Source organism: Salvelinus alpinus, chromosome 6 (assembly GCF_045679555.1).
Source record: "Salvelinus alpinus chromosome 6, SLU_Salpinus.1, whole genome shotgun sequence".
NCBI classification, from domain to species: Eukaryota; Metazoa; Chordata; class Actinopteri; order Salmoniformes; family Salmonidae; genus Salvelinus; species Salvelinus alpinus.
Window position 1 is genome coordinate 92,473,514 of NC_092091.1, and position 22,034 is coordinate 92,495,547.

Consider the following 22,034-nt stretch of genomic DNA (forward strand, 5'->3'; position numbering starts at 1 on the left):
GCACTGCTAAAGCTAACTCTCTCTCCTCTGCTCTCATCCTCCTAGACCTATCGGCTGCCTTCGATACTGTGAACCATCAGATCCTCCTCTCCACCCTCTCCGAGTTGGGCATCTCCGGCGCGGCCCACGCTTGGATTGCGTCCTACCTGACAGGTCGCTCCTACCAGGTGGCGTGGCGAGAATCTGTCTCCTCACCACGTGCTCTCACCACTGGTGTCCCCCAGGGCTCTGTTCTAGGCCCTCTCCTATTCTCGCTATACACCAAGTCACTTGGCTCTGTCATAACCTCACATGGTCTCTCCTATCATTGCTATGCAGACGACACACAATTAATCTTCTCCTTTCCCCCTTCTGATGACCAGGTGGCGAATCGCATCTCTGCATGTCTGGCAGACATATCAGTGTGGATGACGGACCACCACCTCAAGCTGAACCTCGGCAAGACGGAGCTGCTCTTCCTCCCGGGGAAGGACTGCCCGTTCCATGATCTCGCCATCACGGTTGACAACTCCATTGTGTCCTCCTCCCAGAGCGCTAAGAACCTTGGCGTGATCCTGGACAACACCCTGTCGTTCTCAACTAACATCAAGGCGGTGGCCCGTTCCTGTAGGTTCATGCTCTACAACATCCGCAGAGTACGACCCTGCCTCACACAGGAAGCGGCGCAGGTCCTAATCCAGGCACTTGTCATCTCCCGTCTGGATTACTGCAACTCGCTGTTGGCTGGGCTCCCTGCCTGTGCCATTAAACCCCTACAACTCATCCAGAACGCCGCAGCCCGTCTGGTGTTCAACCTTCCCAAGTTCTCTCACGTCACCCCGCTCCTCCGCTCTCTCCACTGGCTTCCAGTTGAAGCTCGCATCCGCTACAAGACCATGGTGCTTGCCTACGGAGCTGTGAGGGGAACGGCACCTCAGTACCTTCAGGCTCTGATCAGGCCCTACACCCAAACAAGGGCACTGCGTTCATCCACCTCTGGCCTGCTCGCCTCCCTACCACTGAGGAAGTACAGTTCCCGCTCAGCCCAGTCAAAACTGTTCGCTGCTCTGGCACCCCAATGGTGGAACAAACTCCCTCACGACGCCAGGACAGCGGAGTCAATCACCACCTTCCGGAGACACCTGAAACCCCACCTCTTCAAGGAATACCTAGGATAGGATAAAGTAATCCTTCTGACCCCCCCCCCCCCCCTTAAAAGATTTAGATGCACTATTGTAAAGTGGTTGTTCCACTGGATGTCATAAGGTGAATGCACCAATTTGTAAGTCGCTCTGGATAAGAGCGTCTGCTAAATGACTTAAATGTAAAAATGTAAATGTAAACGTTGTCTACACACAAAATATGCCACAAAACATCCATGTGCCAGTTTTCACGCAAATGTTGTCATTGATAAAAAGTGAATTTGACATGAGAATGTGCTAATCCTCCCGCTAACTTTAGACCAGGCGTCCTTACACTTTCTAGTGGTTGAAGTCTTGCATTGCAAGAAGACAAAAGTAGACTAGTAGTAGCCTGGTGCAGGTGGGGAATATATGACGAGACTGTTATGTGACATTTCTTGCTTACACAATATTTAATTTATAAACATAATACATCATAATAAATAATAATACATTCCTCACCTTTTCTGGCCATGACGAGTCCCACTCAGCACGTGATGTCCACGTACGGCTAATTTTCAGCTGTATCAGGACTATATCAGGACTATATCAGGACTATATCAGGACTGTATCAGGACTATATAAGGACTATATCAGGACTGTATCAGGACTATATCAGGACTATATCAGGACTATATCAGGTCTATATCAGGACTATATCAGGTCTATATCAGGACTGTATCAGGACTATATCAGGACTATATCAGGACTATATCAGGTCTATATCAGGACTATATCAGGACTATATCAGGACTATATAAGGTCAATATCAGGTCTATATCAGGACTATATCAGGTCTATATCAGGTCCGTTGGTCATCTTATATCAGGTCCGTTGGTATTTAGTCCGTCCGTTTTGGTCCAAATATAGCCGAAGGTCAGCCTGATCAGCTTGTACTCATTGAAATGCATGAGATACACCAATACAATTATACAATATTGAATATAGTATAAGTTTGATTATTATTTTGATATTAACAATATAATAAAATATATTGATTTAAAATTGTATAAAATCAAATAGCTTGTTAGATATTCTGATATAGACAGAATGACTGAAAATTACCTGTAATTTAAAGTCATTAGTTTACAATTTCACAACGGAATTTATTACAATTTATAACCTTCGTGCCTCAAAACTGGGAGGCAGAATGACGCAGTGTTGCCAATTTGGGTTCGACTTTGTCGCTATATTTAGCGAGTATTCAGACCCCTCTAGCGACACATTTTCAAAAAAGCGACTAGCGACAAATCTAGCGACTTTTTCTGGTGTTATTGTAGACTTTTGGAGGCTCTGACTTGAAAGCACGTATCGTTCTTACTCTTCTCAACGAGCAGCTGATTTAGGGCCAGACTAGTTACCATCATTTTCTCACATTGCCATTGACAGTTTATTCTATTGTCTTTTTTTGGTCCATTTAGATTGTTTTTGTATACAATGTAAAAAATGTAATGATTAAAAACGTTCATGTTTTACTGTGACTTGTTGTAGGCTCCTAAGTGGACCATAAGGTTAAAAACCAAATTAAGAAAAAGGGGGAAAAAGAATGAAAAACAAAGTAACTCCGCCAGAGTGTCTCTTTTGTGTCACTTCTGCCGGTCCTGAGCCCGGATAAAAGAGGAGGGTTGGAATTGTGACATAAAAAAAAACAGGAATCGACAGAAGAAAGTTCATTTGTAATTCTAAACATATTTAGGGTATTTTTTACTCACTATTTGTCTCTCCACCTTGGCAGTGCCATTAATTACCACAGCTATAAGAGCCACAGAGTCCACCTTCTCTCCACCTTGGCAGTGCAATTAATTACCACAGCTATAAAGGCCACAAAGTCCACCTTGGCAGTGCCCTTAATTACCACAGCTATAAAGGCCACAAAGTCCACCTTCTCTCCACCTTGGCAGTGCCATTAATTACCACAGCTATAAAGGCCACAAAGTCCACCTTCTCTCCACCTTGGCAGTGCCATTAATTACCACAGCTATAAAGGCCACAAAGTCCACCTTCTCTCCACCTTGGCAGTGCCATTAATTACCACAGCTATAAAGGCCACAAAGTCCACCTTCTCTCCACCTTGGCAGTGCCATTAATTACCACAGCTATAAAGGCCACAGAGTCCACCTTCTCTCCACCTTGGCAGTGCAATTAATTACCACAGCTATAAAGGCCACAAAGTCCACCTTCTCTCCACCTTGGCAGTGCCATTAATTACCACAGCTATAAAGGCCACAAAGTCCACCTTCTTGACCTTTAAAATGTCAGGATCCTGCTGGTGAAAGGAAACCCCTGCATCCTGCAGTGTAGGCCAATCCACCACCATGAACTCTTCTGATGCACCATTCAAACCCTCAACCCCTTTTCACAGCTGCTAAACTAAATGCTTGTGTTCCTAGCTCCAACAGTGCAGTAGTATCTAACAATACACAACAATACCGACAAATCTAAAATAATTAAGAAATATAGATATATGTGAAGAGACAGAGACAGAGACAGAGACAGACAGACAGACAGACAGACAGACAGACAGACAGACACACAGACACACAGACGAACACACACTCCCCTTCCTGCCATATTTAGACCATTTTTCACTACACCCACAATAACATCTGTTAAATATGTGTATGGACCAATAACATCTGTTAAATATGTGTATGGACCAATAACATCTGTTAAATATGTGTATGTGACAAATAACATGTGATTTGATTTAAATGGGCCCTGGGTGTGAGAATTCATAATTAAAAAATATATTGAGAAAGGTTGGTAAACCAATACATAGTCAAAGTTGGGGTCAATTCCATTTAAATTCCAGTCAATTCAGGAAGTAGACTGAAATTCTAATTCCAATTCTCCTAAATGCTTTTCAATTAAGACAATTTGGATTATAATTTTGTTTATTTTCTGAATTGACTAGAATTAAAATGGTAGTGACCCCAACCATGTACATAGTCACTATGAACATATAGACCTCAACGATATCTCTCTCTCTCTCTCCCTGTGTCTGTCTGTGTACCTCTCTCTCTCTCCCTGTGTGTCTGTGTGTAACCGATGTGAAATGGCTAGCTAGTTAGCGAAGGTGTGCGCTAATAGCATTTTAATCGGTGACGTCACTTGCTCTGAGACCTTGAAGTAGTGGCTTTTGTGGAGCAATTGTCAGGACCCGGTGTGAGAAACAGTCACTAAATAAATCGGCAGAACCCAGAAGATGAGGCAGACACAGCAGTACAAGAGACGGTGGTTTAATCAAAGAAAAGATCTTCCGGCAAAAATATAAATCCACAACGTCCAAAGAAAAGCCAAGAGACAAAAATAGATATCTTCCAAAATACAAAGAAAATCCACAAAGTGGTAAGAACAGCAAGGGAAAAAACAAATCTCAAAAGACTAATCCAAAATAAACAAGAACAAAACCAGCGAACCTCTGGAAAATCCAACAAGAGAAAAAGTTTAACAGCATGGCTGGGGCTGGGTGCTAACTTACAAACACTGAGCAAAGAACTGAGGAACACACAGGGTTTAAATACTAACAAGGGAACGACACACAGGTGCAAACAATAATAGAGCAAGGAAAAAACAAAAGGTACAAAAAAGGTGCAATGGGGACATCTAGTGACCAAAACCTGAACAGTCCTGGCCAAAACCTGACAGCAATGGGTAACGATGCTTCGTGGGTGACTGTTGTCTGTGTGCAGAGGGTCCCTGGTTCGCGCCCGGGTCGGGGCGAGGGGACGGACTAAAGCTATACTGTTACATGTGTCCCTCCCTCTCTCTCGCTCTCTCTCTCTCTCTCTCTCCCTGTGTGTTCCTGTGTACCTCTCTCTCTCTCTCTCCCTGTGTGTGTAGAACTCTGTCCAGACACCACTGGACCACTGCCAAGCTAGGAATAATTATACAGGGACCTGTTGGTCTTCATGGAGATACAGCATCTTGACTTTTAACACATTTTGATTCGTTACAGCCTCATAAAAAAAAAAAAAAAAATTATTCCCCTCAACAATACTCCATAATGACAAAGCAAAAACAGTTGTATTTTTTATTTTTGAAATATTTTATTTTTAAAGAACCCGGAAATATCACATTTACATAAGTATTCAGACCCTTTACTCAGTACTTTGTTGAAGAACCTTTGGCAGCGATTACAGCCTTGTGAATTTTTGGGTATGACACTACAAGCTTGGCACACCTGTATTTGGGGAGTTTCTCCAATTCTTCTCTGCAGATCCTGACAAGTTGGATGAGGACTGTTGCTGCGCAGCTATTTTCAGGTCACGCCAGAGATGGTTGATATGGTTCAAGTCCTGGCTGGTTGGGTAACTGAGAATGTGTCTGTGGAAACTGGCTCTGAGAATGGTTGTGTTGATATTCAGTCTCTCTCATGAACCTCTATCAGTGCCTTCGGAAAGCATTCAGACCCCTTGACTTTTTCCAAATTTTGTTCCATTACAGCTGTATTCAGCATATCTTTATTGTAATATATTCTAAATATATACCACAGCATATCTTTACTGTAATATATTCTAAATATATACCACAGTATATCTTTACTGTAATATATTCTAAATATATACCACAGCATATCATTATTGTAATATATTATAAATATATACCACAGCATATCTTTACTGTAATATATTCTAAATATATACACCAGCATATCTTTACTGTAATTTATTCTAAATATATACCACAGCATATCTTTACTGTAATATATTCTAAATATATACCACAGCATATCTTTACTGTAATATATTCTAAATATATACCACAGCATATCTTTAATGTAATATATTCTAAATATATACCACAGCATATCTTTACTGTAATATATTCTAAATATATACCACAGCATATCTTTACTGTAATATATTCTAAATATATACCACAGCATATCTTTATTGTAATAAATTCTAAATATTTACAAATCAAATTAAAATCAATTTTATTTATTTTTGTACATCAGCTGAAATCTCCAAGTGCTGTACAGAAACCCAGCCTAAAACCCCAAACAGCAAGCAATGCAGGTGTAGAAGCACGGTGGCTAGGAAAAACTCCCTAGAAAGGCCAGAACCTAGGAAGAAACCTAGAGGGGAACCAGGCTATAAGGGGTGGCCTGTCCTCTTCTGGCTCTGCCATGTGGAGATTATAACAGAACGTGGCCAAGATTACCACAGCATATCTTTACTGTAATATATTCAAAATCTATACCACAGCATATCTTTACTGTAATATATTCTAAATATATACCACAGCATATCTTTACTGTAATATATTCTAAATATATACCACAGCATATCTTTACTGTAATATATTCTAAATATATACACCAGCATATCTTTACTGTAATTTATTCTAAATATATACCACAGCATATCTTTATTGTAATATATTCTAAATATATACCACAGCATATCTTTATTGTAATATATTCTAAATATATACCACAGCATATCTTTACTGTAATATATTCTAAATATATACCACAGCATATCTTTATTGTAATATATTCTACATATTTACCACAGCATATCTTTACTGTAATATATTCTAAATATATACCACAGCATATCTTTACTGTAATATATTCTAAATATATACACCAGCATATCTTTACTGTAATTTATTCTAAATATATACCACAGCATATCTTTACTGTAATATATTCTACATATATACCACAGCATATCTTTACTGTAATATATTCTAAATATATACCACAGCATATCTTTACTGTAATATATTCTAAATATATACACCAGCATATCTTTACTGTAATTTATTCTAAATATATACACCAGCATATCTTTACTGTAATATATTCTAAATATATACACCAGCATATCTTTACTGTAATTTATTCTAAATATATACCACAGCATATCTTTACTGTAATATATTCTACATATATACCACAGCATATCTTTACTGTAGTATATTCTACATATATACCACAGCATATCTTTACTGTAATATATTCTACATATATACCACAGCATATCTTTACTGTAATATATTCTAAATATATACCACAGCATATCTTTACTGTAATATATTCTACATATATACCACAGCATATCTTTACTGTAATATATTCTAAATATATACACCAGCATATCTTTACTGTAATATATTCTACATATACACCACAGCATATCTTTACTGTAATATATTCTAAATATATACCACAGCATATCTTTACTGTAATATATTCTAAATATATACCACAGCATATCATTATTGTAATATATCTAGTGTAGTCAGTCTGTTAAGGTGAGGTGTGTGTGTGTGTGTGTGTGTGAGTGTGTGAGTGTGTGAGTGTGTGTGTGTGTGTGTGTGTGTGTGTGTGTGTGTGTGTGTGTGTGTGTGTGTGTGTGTGTGTGTGTGAGACAGATCCTTTGTCAATAATCTATAAGGTCCTATGCTACTACACAGTGTATAGAGTGCGTACCCTCAAATGACACCCTTTTCCCTATATAGTGCACTACTTTTACAGTATATCACTGATACCTCTCTACCTTCCTCTCTCCTCCATTCCCCTCTCCCTGTCTCCTCTCTCCACCTCTCCATGTCTTCTCCCTCTCCCTCCCCCTCTCTCCCTCCCTCACTCTTTCCTCCCGCCACCTCTCCATGTCTTCTCCCTCCCCCTCTCTCCTTCTTCCACTTCTCTCCTCCCCTCCCCCTCTCTCCCTCCTGTACTCTTTCCTCCCTCCACCTCATGTCCCAACTCAGGAAGTCCATGTTTAAGCAACAAGAGGAAGAAATGGACTTTACGGGTAGAAGACTAAAACATCAGAGGTTTGTAGCGTCTTTTATAATTTAATATAGAAAAGTGTCGTGGAGAAGTTAGACTTTCATAGAGAGTCAGATGATTTAAGGGAAAGACATTGAAGAACTGTAACGTTAATACAATACTGATTTCAACTTTACAAAATGATAAGTCACATTTTATTTACATTGGTGTTGATTAGTGTTGATTAGCCTAATCAATATGATCCAATGTGATGTTATAGGCTACAGGGCTATGAGGTAGGGTATTATTGGTAAAGGCGACGGACAGCGCCTTATCGTGATTATTATCCGCATGATGAAACTAGTTAGAAGAAATGACTCGGGAATAATGTAAATCTGTCACTAAAGAAAACACTCTGTTTCGACAAGTCAGTCAAGTAAAATGACGAGCAACAATGGGCATAGAAACTACTTGAATGTAGGGCTAAATCAACGTTGAAAATGCTTTCTGGCGACACGGATCAGGAAAGTGGTGGTCCGTTTTGCTCACGGCTGTGCACTCGATATAACTTGGCCGGTGCACCGTTGCATAACGTTACCCACTGGTTCAGTCGTTGTCGACACACCTTTCTTCTGAATACAAGCCCCGGTACAACGGACGAGATAAACTGATCGCACCTCATGGATCTCAAGCAGTGCTGAATGTATTTACAGCTGTCTTGTAGTTTCTTTTAATCTTTTGTTGTTGTATTGATGGAATTGTTGTCCTCAAGACTCCATTACAAATGAGACACTGGTCTCAACTGGGCTTCTGTCACGTTCCTGACCTGTTTTCTGTTGTTTTGTATGTGTTAGTCGGTCAGGGCGTGAGTGTGGGTGGGCATTTCTATGTTATGTGTTTCTATGTTGGGTTTAATGTGCCTGATATGGTTCTCAATTAGAGGCAGGTGTTTGACGTTCCTCTGATTGAGAACCATATTTAAGGTAGGCTGTTCTCACTGTTTGTTTGTGGGTGATTGTCTTCCGTGTCTGTGTCTGCGCACCACACGGGACTGTTTCGGTTGTTCGTTCGTTTGATGTAGTCTGTTCCTGTTCGTGTAGTTATGTAAGTTCCATGTTCAGGTCTGTCTACGTCGTTTTGTTATTTTGTAATTTTCCAAGTGTTTTTCGTGTTCGTCTTTAAATAAATATCATTTATGTCTACATACCTCGCTGCGTGTTGGTCCGACCCATGCTCCTCCTCGTCTGAGGAGGAGAACGAATATGACGGTCGTTACAGCTCCCCTGATTCATTTAAATGAAATAAAGAAATAAAAAATAAACCATATTTAATTTATTTACATAATTTACATATGAAAGTAGGCTAATTCGAGGCTTAATTCACATAAACAGCGTTTATTTTAATTTGACTTTAGGTTACTAACAACAAGAGGGATTTGTGTTGCATATAGAATATCATTGGTTTGTCTCTATGACATTCAGAGGCTGTGCTACAACCTTCAAAAACATGGACTTTGCTGGGAAATAATGTCGGATTCTGTCACTGTCAAATTACTTTCATAATTTCAACTGGTTACTAAACAACATACTAACTCTGAATCAGTCAGGAACAATGACTTTCATCATTTCAACTGGTTACTAAACAACATACTAACTCTGAATCAGTCAGGAACAATGACTTTCATCATTTCAACTGGCTACTAAACAACATACTAACTCTGAATCAGTCAGGAACAATGACTTTCATCATTTCAACTGGCTATTAAACAACATACTAACTCTGAATCAGTCAGGAACAAGACATTTAGCCTATATTATTATTATTATTATTATTATTTATTTTATTATTATTTCAAGGCCAGTTCAGAAATAAATTGTGAAGTATGTGTGACATGCTAGAGGCTGGCAGGAGCGCTCAGCATTTCAACAACTCATCAACAACAGCACTTCAACATCATGCCTATACATTTCGCCTTTAGGCTGAATAAAATAAATATATTACTTCAATGCATTATTAGGATATACAGTCATTCTACACAGCCTTTGAATTCACTTTTAGAAACACGTTATTGTGAGTGTTTATCCAGGGATATTTAGGTCTCAAGCTGACAGTATTTTCTGTTAGTTCTGTCGTTAAAGGAGCAGACTATCCCGATACAGACATTCAGACACAGACATCACCTTTTCTTCTGTAAATGATTGTTTTATGTTTATTAGTTGACCGTCTCCTGCATTCTCTCTCCTCGTGAATGAAGTTAAAATGTCACTTGTGCATTATTTAGGTAGAGTTACTTCCTTCTTGGGACATTGCATTTGGGAGTTTTTGGGTTGGCGCCCCCCCTTGGTTTGTGCTGTGGTGGAGACCTTTGTGGGCTATACTCGGCCTTGTCTCAGGATTGTAAGTTGGTGGTTGAGGATTTCCCTCTAGTGGTGCGGGGGCTGTGCTTTGGCAAAGTGGGTGGGGTTATATCCTTCCTGTTTGGCCCTGTCCGGGGGTTTCTTCGGATGGGGCCACAGTGTCTCCTGACCGCTCCTGTCTCAGCCTCCAGTATTTATGCTGCAGTAGTTTGTGTCGGGGGGCTAGGGTCAGTTGGTTACCTGGAGTACTTCTCCTGTCTTATCCAGTGTCCTGTGTGAATTTAAGTATGCTCTCTCTAATTCTCTCGTTCTCTCTTTCTCTCTGAGAACCTGAGCCCTAGGACCATACGTCAGGACTACCGGGCATGATGACACCTTGCTGTCCCCAGTCCGCCTGGCCTTGCTGCTATTCCAGTTTCAACTGCTCTGCCTGCGGTTACGGAACCCCTACCTGTCCCAGACCTGCTGTTCTCAACTCTTAATGATCGGCTATGAAAAGCCAACTGAGATTTATTCCTGATTATTATTTGACCATGCTTGTCATTTATGAACATTTTGAAAATCTTGTCTCTCTCTAATTTTCTCCTTCTCTCTTTCTTTCTCTCGGAGGACCTGAGCCCTAGGACCATACGTCGGGACTACCGGCCGTGGTGACTCCTTGCTGTCCCCAGTCCGCCTGGCCTTGCTGCTATTCCAGTTTCAACTGTTCTGCCTGCGGTTATGGAACCCCTACCTGTCCCAGACCTGCTGTTTTCAACTCTTAATGATCGGCTATGAAAAGCCAACTGAGATTTATTCCTGATTATTATTTGACCATGCTTGTCATTTATGAACATTTTGAAAATCTTGGCTCTCTCTAATTTTCTCCTTCTCTCTTTCTTTCTCTCGGAGGACCTGGGCCCTAGGACCATGCGTCGGGACTGCCGCCCGTGGTGACTCCTTGCTGTCCCCAGTCCGCCTGGCCTTGATGCTATTCCAGTTTCAGCTGTTCTGCCTGCGGTTATGGAACCGCCACCTGTCCCAGACCTGTTGTTTTTCAACTCTTGATGATCGGCTATGAAAAGCCAACTGAAAATTATTCATGATTATTATTTGACCATGCTTGTCACTTATGAACATTTTTTTGAACATCTTGGCATAGTTCTGTTATAATCTCCACCCGGCACAGCCAGAAGAGGACTGGCCACCCCTCATAGCCTGGTTCCTCTCTAGGTTTCTTCCTAGGTTTTGGCCTTTCTAGGGAGTTTTTCCTAGCCACCGTGCTTCTACACCTGCATTACTAGCTGTTTGGGGTTTTAGGCTGGGTGTCTGTACAGCACTTCGAGATATTAGCTGATGTACGAAGGGCTATATAAAATAAAATTGATTGATTGATTGATTGATTGATTGATTGATTGATTGCATCTCGGGTCTGAGATTATTATTATACATTTTTTATTTAAAGAATATTCATAATTAATTCATAAATAATTAATCAGCCTAGAAAACATGAATCAATGTTATATTCTAGTCTACAGGGCTATGAGGTCGGGTATGGGAGATTGACTGCACATGACCGTGATTATTATCTTTGCGCTCATTCACTTCCCTGAGAAAGACGTGTATCACCTCAAGTAGTTTCTTTGGAGAAAAAAAAGTAATTCTCGTCAATTCGGCCAAGTAAAAGTGACGTGCAGCAATGGGCATTGAAACTAAATGAAGGTCTAATGTGGAAAGTTTATGCCACGTTCACAACAACTGGGAACTCGGAAAAATACGATGTCAACGCCCGAGAAAGAGGACCGTTCAAATCGATGTTTCCAAGTCGGATTTCGTTTTTACCGAGTTCCCTGTTGTTTTGAACGCGACATTAGGTTGGAAACTCAGGAAGGTGGTGATCTGTTTTGCTCACTAGTTACCACAGCCACAAAGTCAGAAGGTCTGCCTACCCGACCAATCAGATGAGGGAGTCTGATTACGCATTAGCTTACCCGACCAATCATATGGTTGCGGGAAACTCTCGAAATGGTAAATCTCGAGTTCAGGTTTTGAGGACCAAAAAACGAAATACATTTGGGAACAAGGATTCGCAACGTCACTAAAATTCATAACATTAGCAAAATACAAACGTTTTGGCCAAAAAAGTAATTTGGCGTTTTCTTTTTTTCGATAACTAGTATTTAAATTATTCAGATCACCTGTTGTTTTTTACGCTCTACAAAGCCTTGACAAGAATGACGCGCTCTCCCCACTATTTATTGTTTCTGCAGTCAGGATTCACCCTCTTTAGAGAATTATTGTGTAACTTATCTGAAGGTAATCGTTGTTTTGAGCTGAAAAAGCACCTCGTAGCTGTATGGAAACCAGGGAGCTAAATGAAGGCTCTTTCACCGGTGCAATTCGGTTACCGACGTTCACCAAAAAGATCGTTCAAAAACAACCTTTCGTTATCGAACGACCCATCAGTAGTTGAAACAGGAAATACTAGTATAAGGAAGTAGAGGAAGTAACGGGCGTTATCGTCGAAGAAACACGTTTCAGAGGTTTGTAGCGTTCTTTTACAATGTCATGTAGAAAAGTATTTTTGAGAAGTTAGATTATCATAAAGAGAGAGATGATTTAGGGGGTAAGACATCCGCCAAGTTAATACAATATTGATTTAAACTTTCAAGAATGATTATTTTAGGTTTATTTACATTGTTGTTGATTCATAGTGATTAGTCTAATCAATAAGATCCTATGTGATGTGATATAGGCTACAGGGCTATGAGCTATGGTATTATTGTTATAGGAGATTGACAGCACATTCATGTGATTATTATCTGAGGAAACTGGCTCACTTTCACTTCCTGAAAGAAGAGGTGCATCAGAGTTATATATAGCTGTCATTAAATAAATCTTGTTGTTGAAACATTTTGCTCTGCTACCACGTTAATTATCCTAACCTACCACGTTAATTATCCTATCCTACCACGTTAATTATCCTAACCTACCACGTTAATTATCCTATCCTGCCATGTTAATTATCCTATCCTACCACGTTATTATCCTAACCTACCACGTTAATTATCCTAACCTGCCATGTTAATTATCCTATCCTACCACGTTAATTATCCTAACCTACCACGTTATTTATCCTATCCTACCACGTTAATTATCCTAACCTGCCATGTTAATTATCCTATCCTACCACGTTAATTATCCTAACCTACCACGTTAATTATCCTATCCTGCCATGTTAATTATCCTATCCTACCACGTTAATTATCCTATCCTACCACGTTAATTATCCTAACCTGCCACGTTAATTATCCTAACCTGCCACGTTAATTATCCTAACCTGCCATGTTAATTATCCTATCCTACCACGTTAATTATCCTAACCTGCCACGTTAATTATCCTATCCTGCCATGTTAATATCCTATCCTACCACGTTAATTATCCTAACCTACCACGTTATTTATCCTATCCTACCACGTTAATTATCCTAACCTACCACGTTAATTATCCTATCCTACCACGTTATTTATCCTATCCTACCACGTTAATTATCCTAACCTGCCATGTTAATTATCCTATCATGCCATGTTAATTATCCTATCCTACCACATTAATTATCCTAACCTACCACGTTAATTATCCTATCCTACCACGTTATTTATCCTAACCTGCCACGTTAATTATCCTATCCTACCACGTTAATTATCCTAACCTACCACGTTAATTATCCTATCCTGCCATGTTAATTATCCTATCCTACCACGTTATTATCCTAACCTGCCACGTTAATTATCCTAACCTGCCACGTTAATTATCCTAACCTACCACGTTATTTATCCTAACCTGCCATGTTAATTATCCTATCCTACCACGTTATTTATCCTAACCTGCCACGTTAATTATCCTAACCTGCCATGTTAATTATCCTATCCTACCACGTTAATTATCTTAACCTGCCATGTTAATTATCCTATCCTACCACGTTAATTATCCTAACCTGCCATGTTAATTAGCCTATCCTACCACGTTAATTATCCTAACCTGCCATGTTAATTATCCTATCCTACCACGTTCATTTTCCTAACCTGCCATGTTAACTATCCTATCCTACCACGTTAATTATCCTAACCTGAAATGTTAATTATCCTAACCTGCCACGTTAATTATCCTAACCTGCCACGTTTATTATCCTAACTTGCCACGTTAATTATCCTAACCTGCCACGTTAATTATCCTTATTCTGCCAGGTTAATTATCCTAACCTACAGTACCACGTTAATTATCCCAACCTGCCACGTTTATTATCCTAACTTGCCACGTTAATTATCCTAACCTGCCACGTTAATTATCCTTATTCTGCCAGGTTAATTATCCTAACCTACAGTACCATGTTAATTATCCTAACCTGCCACGTAAATTTGATATATTGTAAAAATTAATAAAAACAGCTATTTTCATTTTGGTCTTATTTTAAGGTAATGGTTAGGCACAAGGTTAGCAGTGTGGTTAAGGTTAGGTTAAAAATTATATTTAATAAAAATAAATTGAAGATATACGCATTGAATAACAGATAGTCATTACTGCTATTAGCCAATAGAAACACAACAAATAACAGAAAGCTCTGGGGAAAATTAATGGGAAAGAATAGGGGTTTGGGATAAACGCTGAATATAAGGTCAGAGGTTAACGCAGGCTTAGTAGATCTGATAGGATTTTGTTCTGTGATATAATATCAGTCAGGTATCACGACCTTGATGAATTATGACCTTTATGAATTACGACCTTCATGAATCATGACCTTTTTGAATCATGACCTTTATGAATCATGACCTTTATGAATCATGACCTTTATGAATCATGACCTTTATGAATTATGACCTTTATAAATCATGACCTTTATGAATTATGACCTTTATAAATCATGACCTTTATGAATCATGACCTTTATGAATTATGACCTTTATGAATTAGATCTCCTAAGCCTGTGTTTACCACAGACCTTATTTTCAGCGTTTATCCAAAACCACTACATGAACTCCATTAATTTCCCCATAGGCTTCGTCTAGTAAACCATGGTGGAGATAGTGCCTACAAAAATATACGCTACTACTATTGGTCTCTATTGGTAGAGAGGTTTGTTATTGCTCTATTAACCAATTTATAAATGAAACCTAACCTGACCTAATCGCCTGACGCATCACCTTCTGTATCACTGCCCCCCAGTGGCAAGAAGTGACGTCCCCCAAAAACATAACGATAGGCACAACATCGCCCAGACTTCCTGCTTGAGAAACCAGGCCGGTGTTTGAGAAGTCAATGAGAGAAGTGAAATATTCTTCATTAGTTGTTAATTTTTTTATAATCTAAAAGCACAACTTAGATTTGATCCAATATCTTAAGTAGTTGATCATGTTGTTACTCCTACCTTGTGAAAGTGACAAATGTATATGTTTTTATTTTTGTCAAAAACGACTTTATATCGAAGGAGGGCCTTTGATTTGACGGCACAGTTCGGTGCGAGACGACCTTTAGACCAGATGACGTTTTTTCGCCATGACGTCACCTACAGGTGTGATCGGGGATTTCTATTGGAGCAGCAGGTTCTGCCTATCTTTATACTGTCTTTGCTATTGGACTACAAAACATACATGTCTCCTAGCCTCCAACACAGGCTACTGTCTGTCCCTAACACTGAAACTAAATCATAGAACAAATAAATAGAATGTGCACAGTATTCTGCAGCGATACGCCATCCAATCTGGTTTGCGCTTAGTGGGACTATCATTTGTTATTCAACAGGACAATGACCCAAAACACACCTCCAGGCTGTGTAAGGGCTATTTGACCAAGAAGGAGAGTGACAGAGTGCTGCATCAGATGACCTGGCCTCTACAATCACCCGACCTCAACCCAATTGAGGTGGTTTGGGATGAGTTGGACCGCAGAGTGAAGGAAAAGCAACTAACAAGTGCTCAGCATATGTGGGAATTCCTTCAAGATTGTTGGAAAAACATTCCAGGTGAAGCTGGTTGAGAGAATGCCAAGAGTGTGCAAAGCTGTCATCAAGGCAAAGGGTGGCTACTTTGAAGAATCTAAAATATATTTTATTTGTTTATAACTTACTACATGATTCCATATGTTATTTAATAGTTTATGTCTTCACTATTATTCTAAAGTTCAGAAAATAGTTTAAAAAATGAGGTGTGTCCAAACTTTTGAACTTCAACGACAAAAAACTAGAAAGTGTAGTGTTGGTTCCGTTTTTCTGTGCTCCATTTGTTTACTTAACAAATAAGGAACACTCAAAATGTGCACTTATAAATCATAACAATTTAAATCAAAATACAGCTGTAGACAGAAGTCAAAGATCAAACATCACACAACTGATGTCTGTCGTGTTTTTGCTATGCCGGATTAAGTGAAATGACATGCTATTCTATAAAATAATTTCTACTGTAATTAATATTACCTGATTAAACTAATCATGTAAATGTAATAAACTAGAAAGTCGGGGCACCACGAAATAATGTTTATAGAGCTGTTATCTTCCAAATTAACACTTAAAGACCTGGTCATCTTTTACATCAATAGCGGTCAATTATTAATCGTTGCCTTATTCAGTCTCATCTGAACATCGTCAACTCTTGGTTATCTTCACAAACCCTGGCTAACAAAATACCTAAACAATCACACAGAATTTCATATACACAGGATGGGTCATACATTGATTACTAATTATGTCACAAAAGAAAACGTCCCTAGCGGACGGAACAGATATGACGGCTGGTTACACAAAGAAAGGGGGTTGGGTGAAATTAAGGCGCGGGAAGACCAAAGGACAAAAGGTTTGGATCTCAATGCAGTTATGCTATCGTAAATACAGATCTTATGCATTCTATATAACCGCCCATTTGGAAAAGGAAAATGCAAGAAATATTTACTCTGAGCTGCGCTTCGATAGGTTGGTCGTAGATGGGAGGCCAGGTTGCCCAGCAGGGATCTCTTGTCCTCTGAAGAATGTCTGGTGGTAAAATGAATACGTTGTAGTACCGTCGTGGTGTGGTAGAACAAATACTTTGTCCGTCCTTTCCTAGCCCACGTTTACAGCTGCTGCTGCTGCTAACTCAACGGCTAGGAGGTATCACTTCTTAAGTGAATAAGAGTTCAAAGTTCATACCAAGTTGCCATAATTTGAGCTCACGCTAAGGTTGGCTTAGTTCTATAGTTGATATTACCCCTTTTAACGTCTGGACAGCCGTCCTCACGTCCTCGGGAACACAAGTTGAATTTTACATCAACGGGCTTTTATAGTGGTGGGAGAGAAGGGCGTGTTTCATAGTTCACAACCAATGTCTGTTTACTTGGGCGGGGCCACTGAGTGAGCGGAGTTTTACTTTATGAAAACAATTCTCTCATTTAGAAGCTAAAATCAAATTTTATCTTCTCACAAACAATTTTATATTTAAACATTTAAATTGCACAACAATTCCATATGAATCTGATAACTAGAATGTGTAGACTTTCCAAGTTACAGTTTATGTCATCCTATCATTAGTAATAATGTCTCAGACAACAACTGATCTGACATCATATTCTTTAAGTACCAATGGATATTTTCAACTGGTTGGATTACCAAAATATGGTTCCGTTCCCGACCCTTTTGATGTTAACAGACTCTCTCTATGTTAACAAAGGGCTTTCCAAGAGTCACATCTGTAGAGTAGAGAGAGGAAATGGGGGAAAGTATTTACAGGGTTCATAAACCTCACCAACAGGGCAACGTCATGACATGTCTCTCCTGAGTTCTGCCCCATAGGAAAAGTCCTAAGTTATTTTATGAAGCCCGAAGTCCAGCCCGAGTGATGTCACTACATACATCATTACCTTCTACTCATCAGACCAAGCCCATGCATACACAGCTATACAAACCTGCAAGAGAGATACAACAGTTCCAGGGTTTTCTAAGGGCTCAGCAGTAAATGTCCCCAAGTTGATTAATAGTGGAATGTCTGACGAGTCTCTAATCTCTTCTACTCCCCTGCTGGAGTCCCGGTTCTGTGTTTATCTTTGAAGGCCTTTGTTCACTGACACCCTGTTTTGACTGCAACAACTCACACATCTCAGATACCTTTTCTTTATAAGAGGCAGAGACTAGAAAAGAACTGTGAAACAATTTTAAACCTTGTAATGCATATGTATTGTTCATCTGTAGTCCAGGACCCTATACATGTAGTGGGGGAGGGGTCTTATAACCCCTCCCCTTCTATTAATACAACATAAGCATAATCAATTATTATAATACATCAAACATCTGGTGCAGCCCCTATCATGACCCCAATTTGACCCCATCAGTACCCCAACACTGTTACTATCCATTCTACCATTAGGATGGTACCCCAACACTGCTACTATCCATTCTACCATTAGGTTGGTACCCCAACACTGTTACTATCGATTTTACCATTAGGTTAGTACCCCAACACTGTTACTATCCATTCTATCATTAGGTTGGTACCCCAACACTGTTGATCTGAAGCTCTGTGCAAAGATAGGGGTCCAGCTCCACTAGAAGGATGACCATCCTGGAACTTGACTCATTTCCTTTTCTCAACACCATGTCGATGATGACTCGTGCCTTCTCTGCCCTCTCAGCTATCACCTTCACTGACTCCATTTCCTCCTGGTTGATGACTGTGTGTTGCAAGAGTCTGTCCAGCAGACCATCCAGGACAGGTCCTGATACTCGTTTCAAAAACTCTGTCCGTACAGAACGCAGCTGCTGCTCTGTAGAACCAGTCAGACTGCTTTCAGCCGGACCTCCTGCCCCCAACACAGCACCTGAGAGAGTCAGGTTACAAAATAACTACATTTGTACATTTACATTTCAGACATTTAGAAGCAGAATCCTAAAATAAAAGTATTGAGAAAATATTATATTTTACAATAACGACCTGAACATATCACATATTCACATTTAGGGATGGTTTCACAGACATAGAAAAACAGTCTGGGTCATTCAGAACCAGGCTAATCTACATCAAGTCCTGGAGGAGATGTCATTGTTTTTGAGACAGTCTTTTATAATCAGGACTAGTCCAGGTCCTACAGTAAACCATGTTGACTGGCCCTCAAGTCATTGGTTTGTATCTCTCATGTTTACTTACTAGTTGAATGGGTTTCAGTGATGTATTCATCTGAAAGAAACAGAAATAGGTTTTATCACTCTAAATAGCATCTGTCAGAAAAAAACACAGTTATGATTGACATCTGCTCCTACCTATTGGTACCATCTCACTCCATACTGTCCTCTCATCATCCCCGATTAACTCCATCTCAATGTCAACCCCTGTGTTTCTCATGATCATCTTACAACAGCTTGGTGTGGTGTCTGCAGGTAATAGCTGAATCTTCTGTAGGAGGCCATATGGTGCAACGATTGAGACAACAGACAGAGAGAAATAGTGAAATAGAATGATATTACAGTTATTCATATACAATATGACAGATTCATGTCCTCAGCCTTATAAAACTGCACCTCTGGATTGATGGAAGTGGAGTGGGGATTCTTGAGTGCAAACCAACTGTTCAGCTTTAAAGACCCGTTTGGACTTGACAGGACCAATTCTGAATATCCTTTGGACACCTGATTTTTCTCCCGTTCCTGAACAGCCTACAAAATGAGCAATGTAGTAGTCAGTCAGAACAATGTAGTCTCGTAATTCACACATTATACAGCTAATGAATGTTACAACAGAAATAGATTTCTCACAGAGCTGCATGTTGTCTTTGTAATCTAGAGATTTTCAACAAACTATCAGCTTTCCTTTAGTAAGTTTCAACATACTGTTGTCACTTCAATGATAGTGCCTCACCTCTTTCTGACTGGAGTTTCTGAGGAGCAGGTACAGCCTTGAAATTACTGTTGACCTTTTTACTGCCATATAGAGGACCACGTCACAGTGGACATCTATGTTCCAAGAAAAGATATAGCTCAGTATAACAGAGATAGTTGAGAACTTGGGATGGAGAATCTTAGCATGGAATCTGGTGACCTCATGCACTTCCTCTAAAGACACTCCATGTTCCTCTACATGAAGAATCTTCATCTCATTCCTCAGGGAAGGGTTGGTCCCTGAACAACACAATAAAAGGAGACAGAAAGACAAATATTGTATTATTCATCCTACTAAAACACAAATAATATGCAGTAGCAGATCACAGTAAACTCAAACTCCCAGAATAGTTAATTCATTAATTCAGGAAGTGAAACTCAGTTACATGGAAATGTCTTTCTGAATACTATTTCTATATGGTTTTACCTAAACAGACAAAGTGTGGCAGATGAACTTCCTCCAGTTCACCTAACTCCATAGTGATGTCCAGCAATGGACCACCTTGTGTGTACTGCATGTCTTTCAGAAGTTCACTGTAGGGTTCCCAGTTCCTGAAGTGATACTTCAGAATGACATCTCTCTCACACAGCCAGCGGAGGCCAGACACTGTGCACTCATAACTCCCTTTGGGTGTCCTGTGTCTGAGGGCAACAACAAGATATGGTAGAGAGGGTCAATGGTCAAATGGAGAGGTTGGATTAGAAGAATATTCCCAAAGGTAATGGGGAAATACACTAGCAAGTGGAATGAAATGTTAAAAGTAGTTATTTTACCTGAACATTGTCACTCCCTGGACAGTGGAAGTCAAGGGTTCAATCTGAAGCCAGTGTGTGGAGTCCTGAACAAGGACAAGCATGTCAGTAATACATATGGGGCCTGTTTCCTGGACACAGATTGAGTCTACTGCTGGACTAAATGCATGCTCAATGGAAGTTTCAATAGAAAGTTCTTTAAGGTCCAGGACTAGACTTAATCTGTGTCTGGGAAACTGGCCCATTAACCAAAGTAACTAATCTAATGTATTTATTCAATGTTACATGGAATGCTGGGGATTTATCAATTAAACTGTCTAATGACAAAATCTGACAACAGCTAAAATCCTGCATACCTACAAGCAGAACACAGGACTGTCTATATCCCAGTATGAATGGTTGGTCAGTACACACCTGGCGTTGAGACTGTGTTCATATTACTAAAGCAGAACACAGGGCTGTCTATATCCCAGTATGAATGGTTGGTCAGCACACCTGGCTTTGAGACTGTGTTTATATTACTAAAGCAGAACACAGGACTGTCTATATCCCAGTATGAATGGTTGGTCAGTACACACCTGGCTTTGAGACTGTGTTTATATTACTAAAGCGGAACACAGGACTGTCTATATCCCAGTATGAATGGTTGGTCAGTACACACCTGGCTTTGGGACAGTGTTTATATTACTAAAGTAGAACACAGGACTGTCTATATCCCAGTATGAATGGTTGGTCAGTACACACCTGGCTTTGAGACTGTGTTTATATTACTAAAGCAGAACACAGGACTGTCTATATCCCAGTATGAATGGTTGGTCAGTACACACCTGGCTTTGAGACTGTGTTTATATTACTAAAGCAGAACACAGGACTGTCTATATCCCAGTTTGAATGGTTGGTCAGTACACACCTGGCTTTGAGACTGTGTTTATATTACTAAAGCAGAACACAGGACTGTCTATATCCCAGTATGAATGGTTGGTTGGTACACACCTGGCGTTGAGACTGTGCCTGACTCCTGCAGGTATGTAAAAGTAAGAATTGACATTATGACTTACCTCAACATGGTCACAGGTCTTACAGCTCTGAGGAATCCCTGAAGTCAAAAGTAGTTATTTAAAATGGACAATCTCATGTAATAACTAACTAATAATTATTAAATAGA

At 39.7% G+C, this 22,034-nt stretch overlaps 2 protein-coding genes across 2 annotated transcripts in view; one reads left to right on the plus strand and one right to left on the minus strand.

Moving 5' to 3' along the window:
* Nucleotides 1-7,740: 7,740 nt before the first annotated feature.
* Nucleotides 7,741-22,034, plus strand: part of LOC139577776 (NACHT, LRR and PYD domains-containing protein 12-like) — a 63,196-nt gene continuing 48,902 nt past the window's right edge. Inside the window, exon 1 of the mRNA XM_071404943.1 lies at nt 7,741-7,952. The gene's annotated coding sequence lies outside the window, so the exon portion shown is untranslated. The remainder of the gene's footprint in view (nt 7,953-22,034) is intronic.
* Nucleotides 17,807-22,034, minus strand: part of LOC139577775 (NACHT, LRR and PYD domains-containing protein 5-like) — a 30,561-nt gene continuing 26,333 nt past the window's right edge. The window contains exons 13-20 of the mRNA XM_071404941.1: nt 21,928-21,965; nt 20,891-20,955; nt 20,544-20,758; nt 20,097-20,356; nt 19,760-19,894; nt 19,502-19,634; nt 19,389-19,418; nt 17,807-19,062 (exon numbers count right to left, since the gene is read on the minus strand). Coding sequence (XP_071261042.1) covers nt 18,728-19,062; nt 19,389-19,418; nt 19,502-19,634; nt 19,760-19,894; nt 20,097-20,356; nt 20,544-20,758; nt 20,891-20,955; nt 21,928-21,965 — 1,211 coding nt within the window. The 3' untranslated portion in view covers nt 17,807-18,727. The remainder of the gene's footprint in view (nt 19,063-19,388; nt 19,419-19,501; nt 19,635-19,759; nt 19,895-20,096; nt 20,357-20,543; nt 20,759-20,890; nt 20,956-21,927; nt 21,966-22,034) is intronic.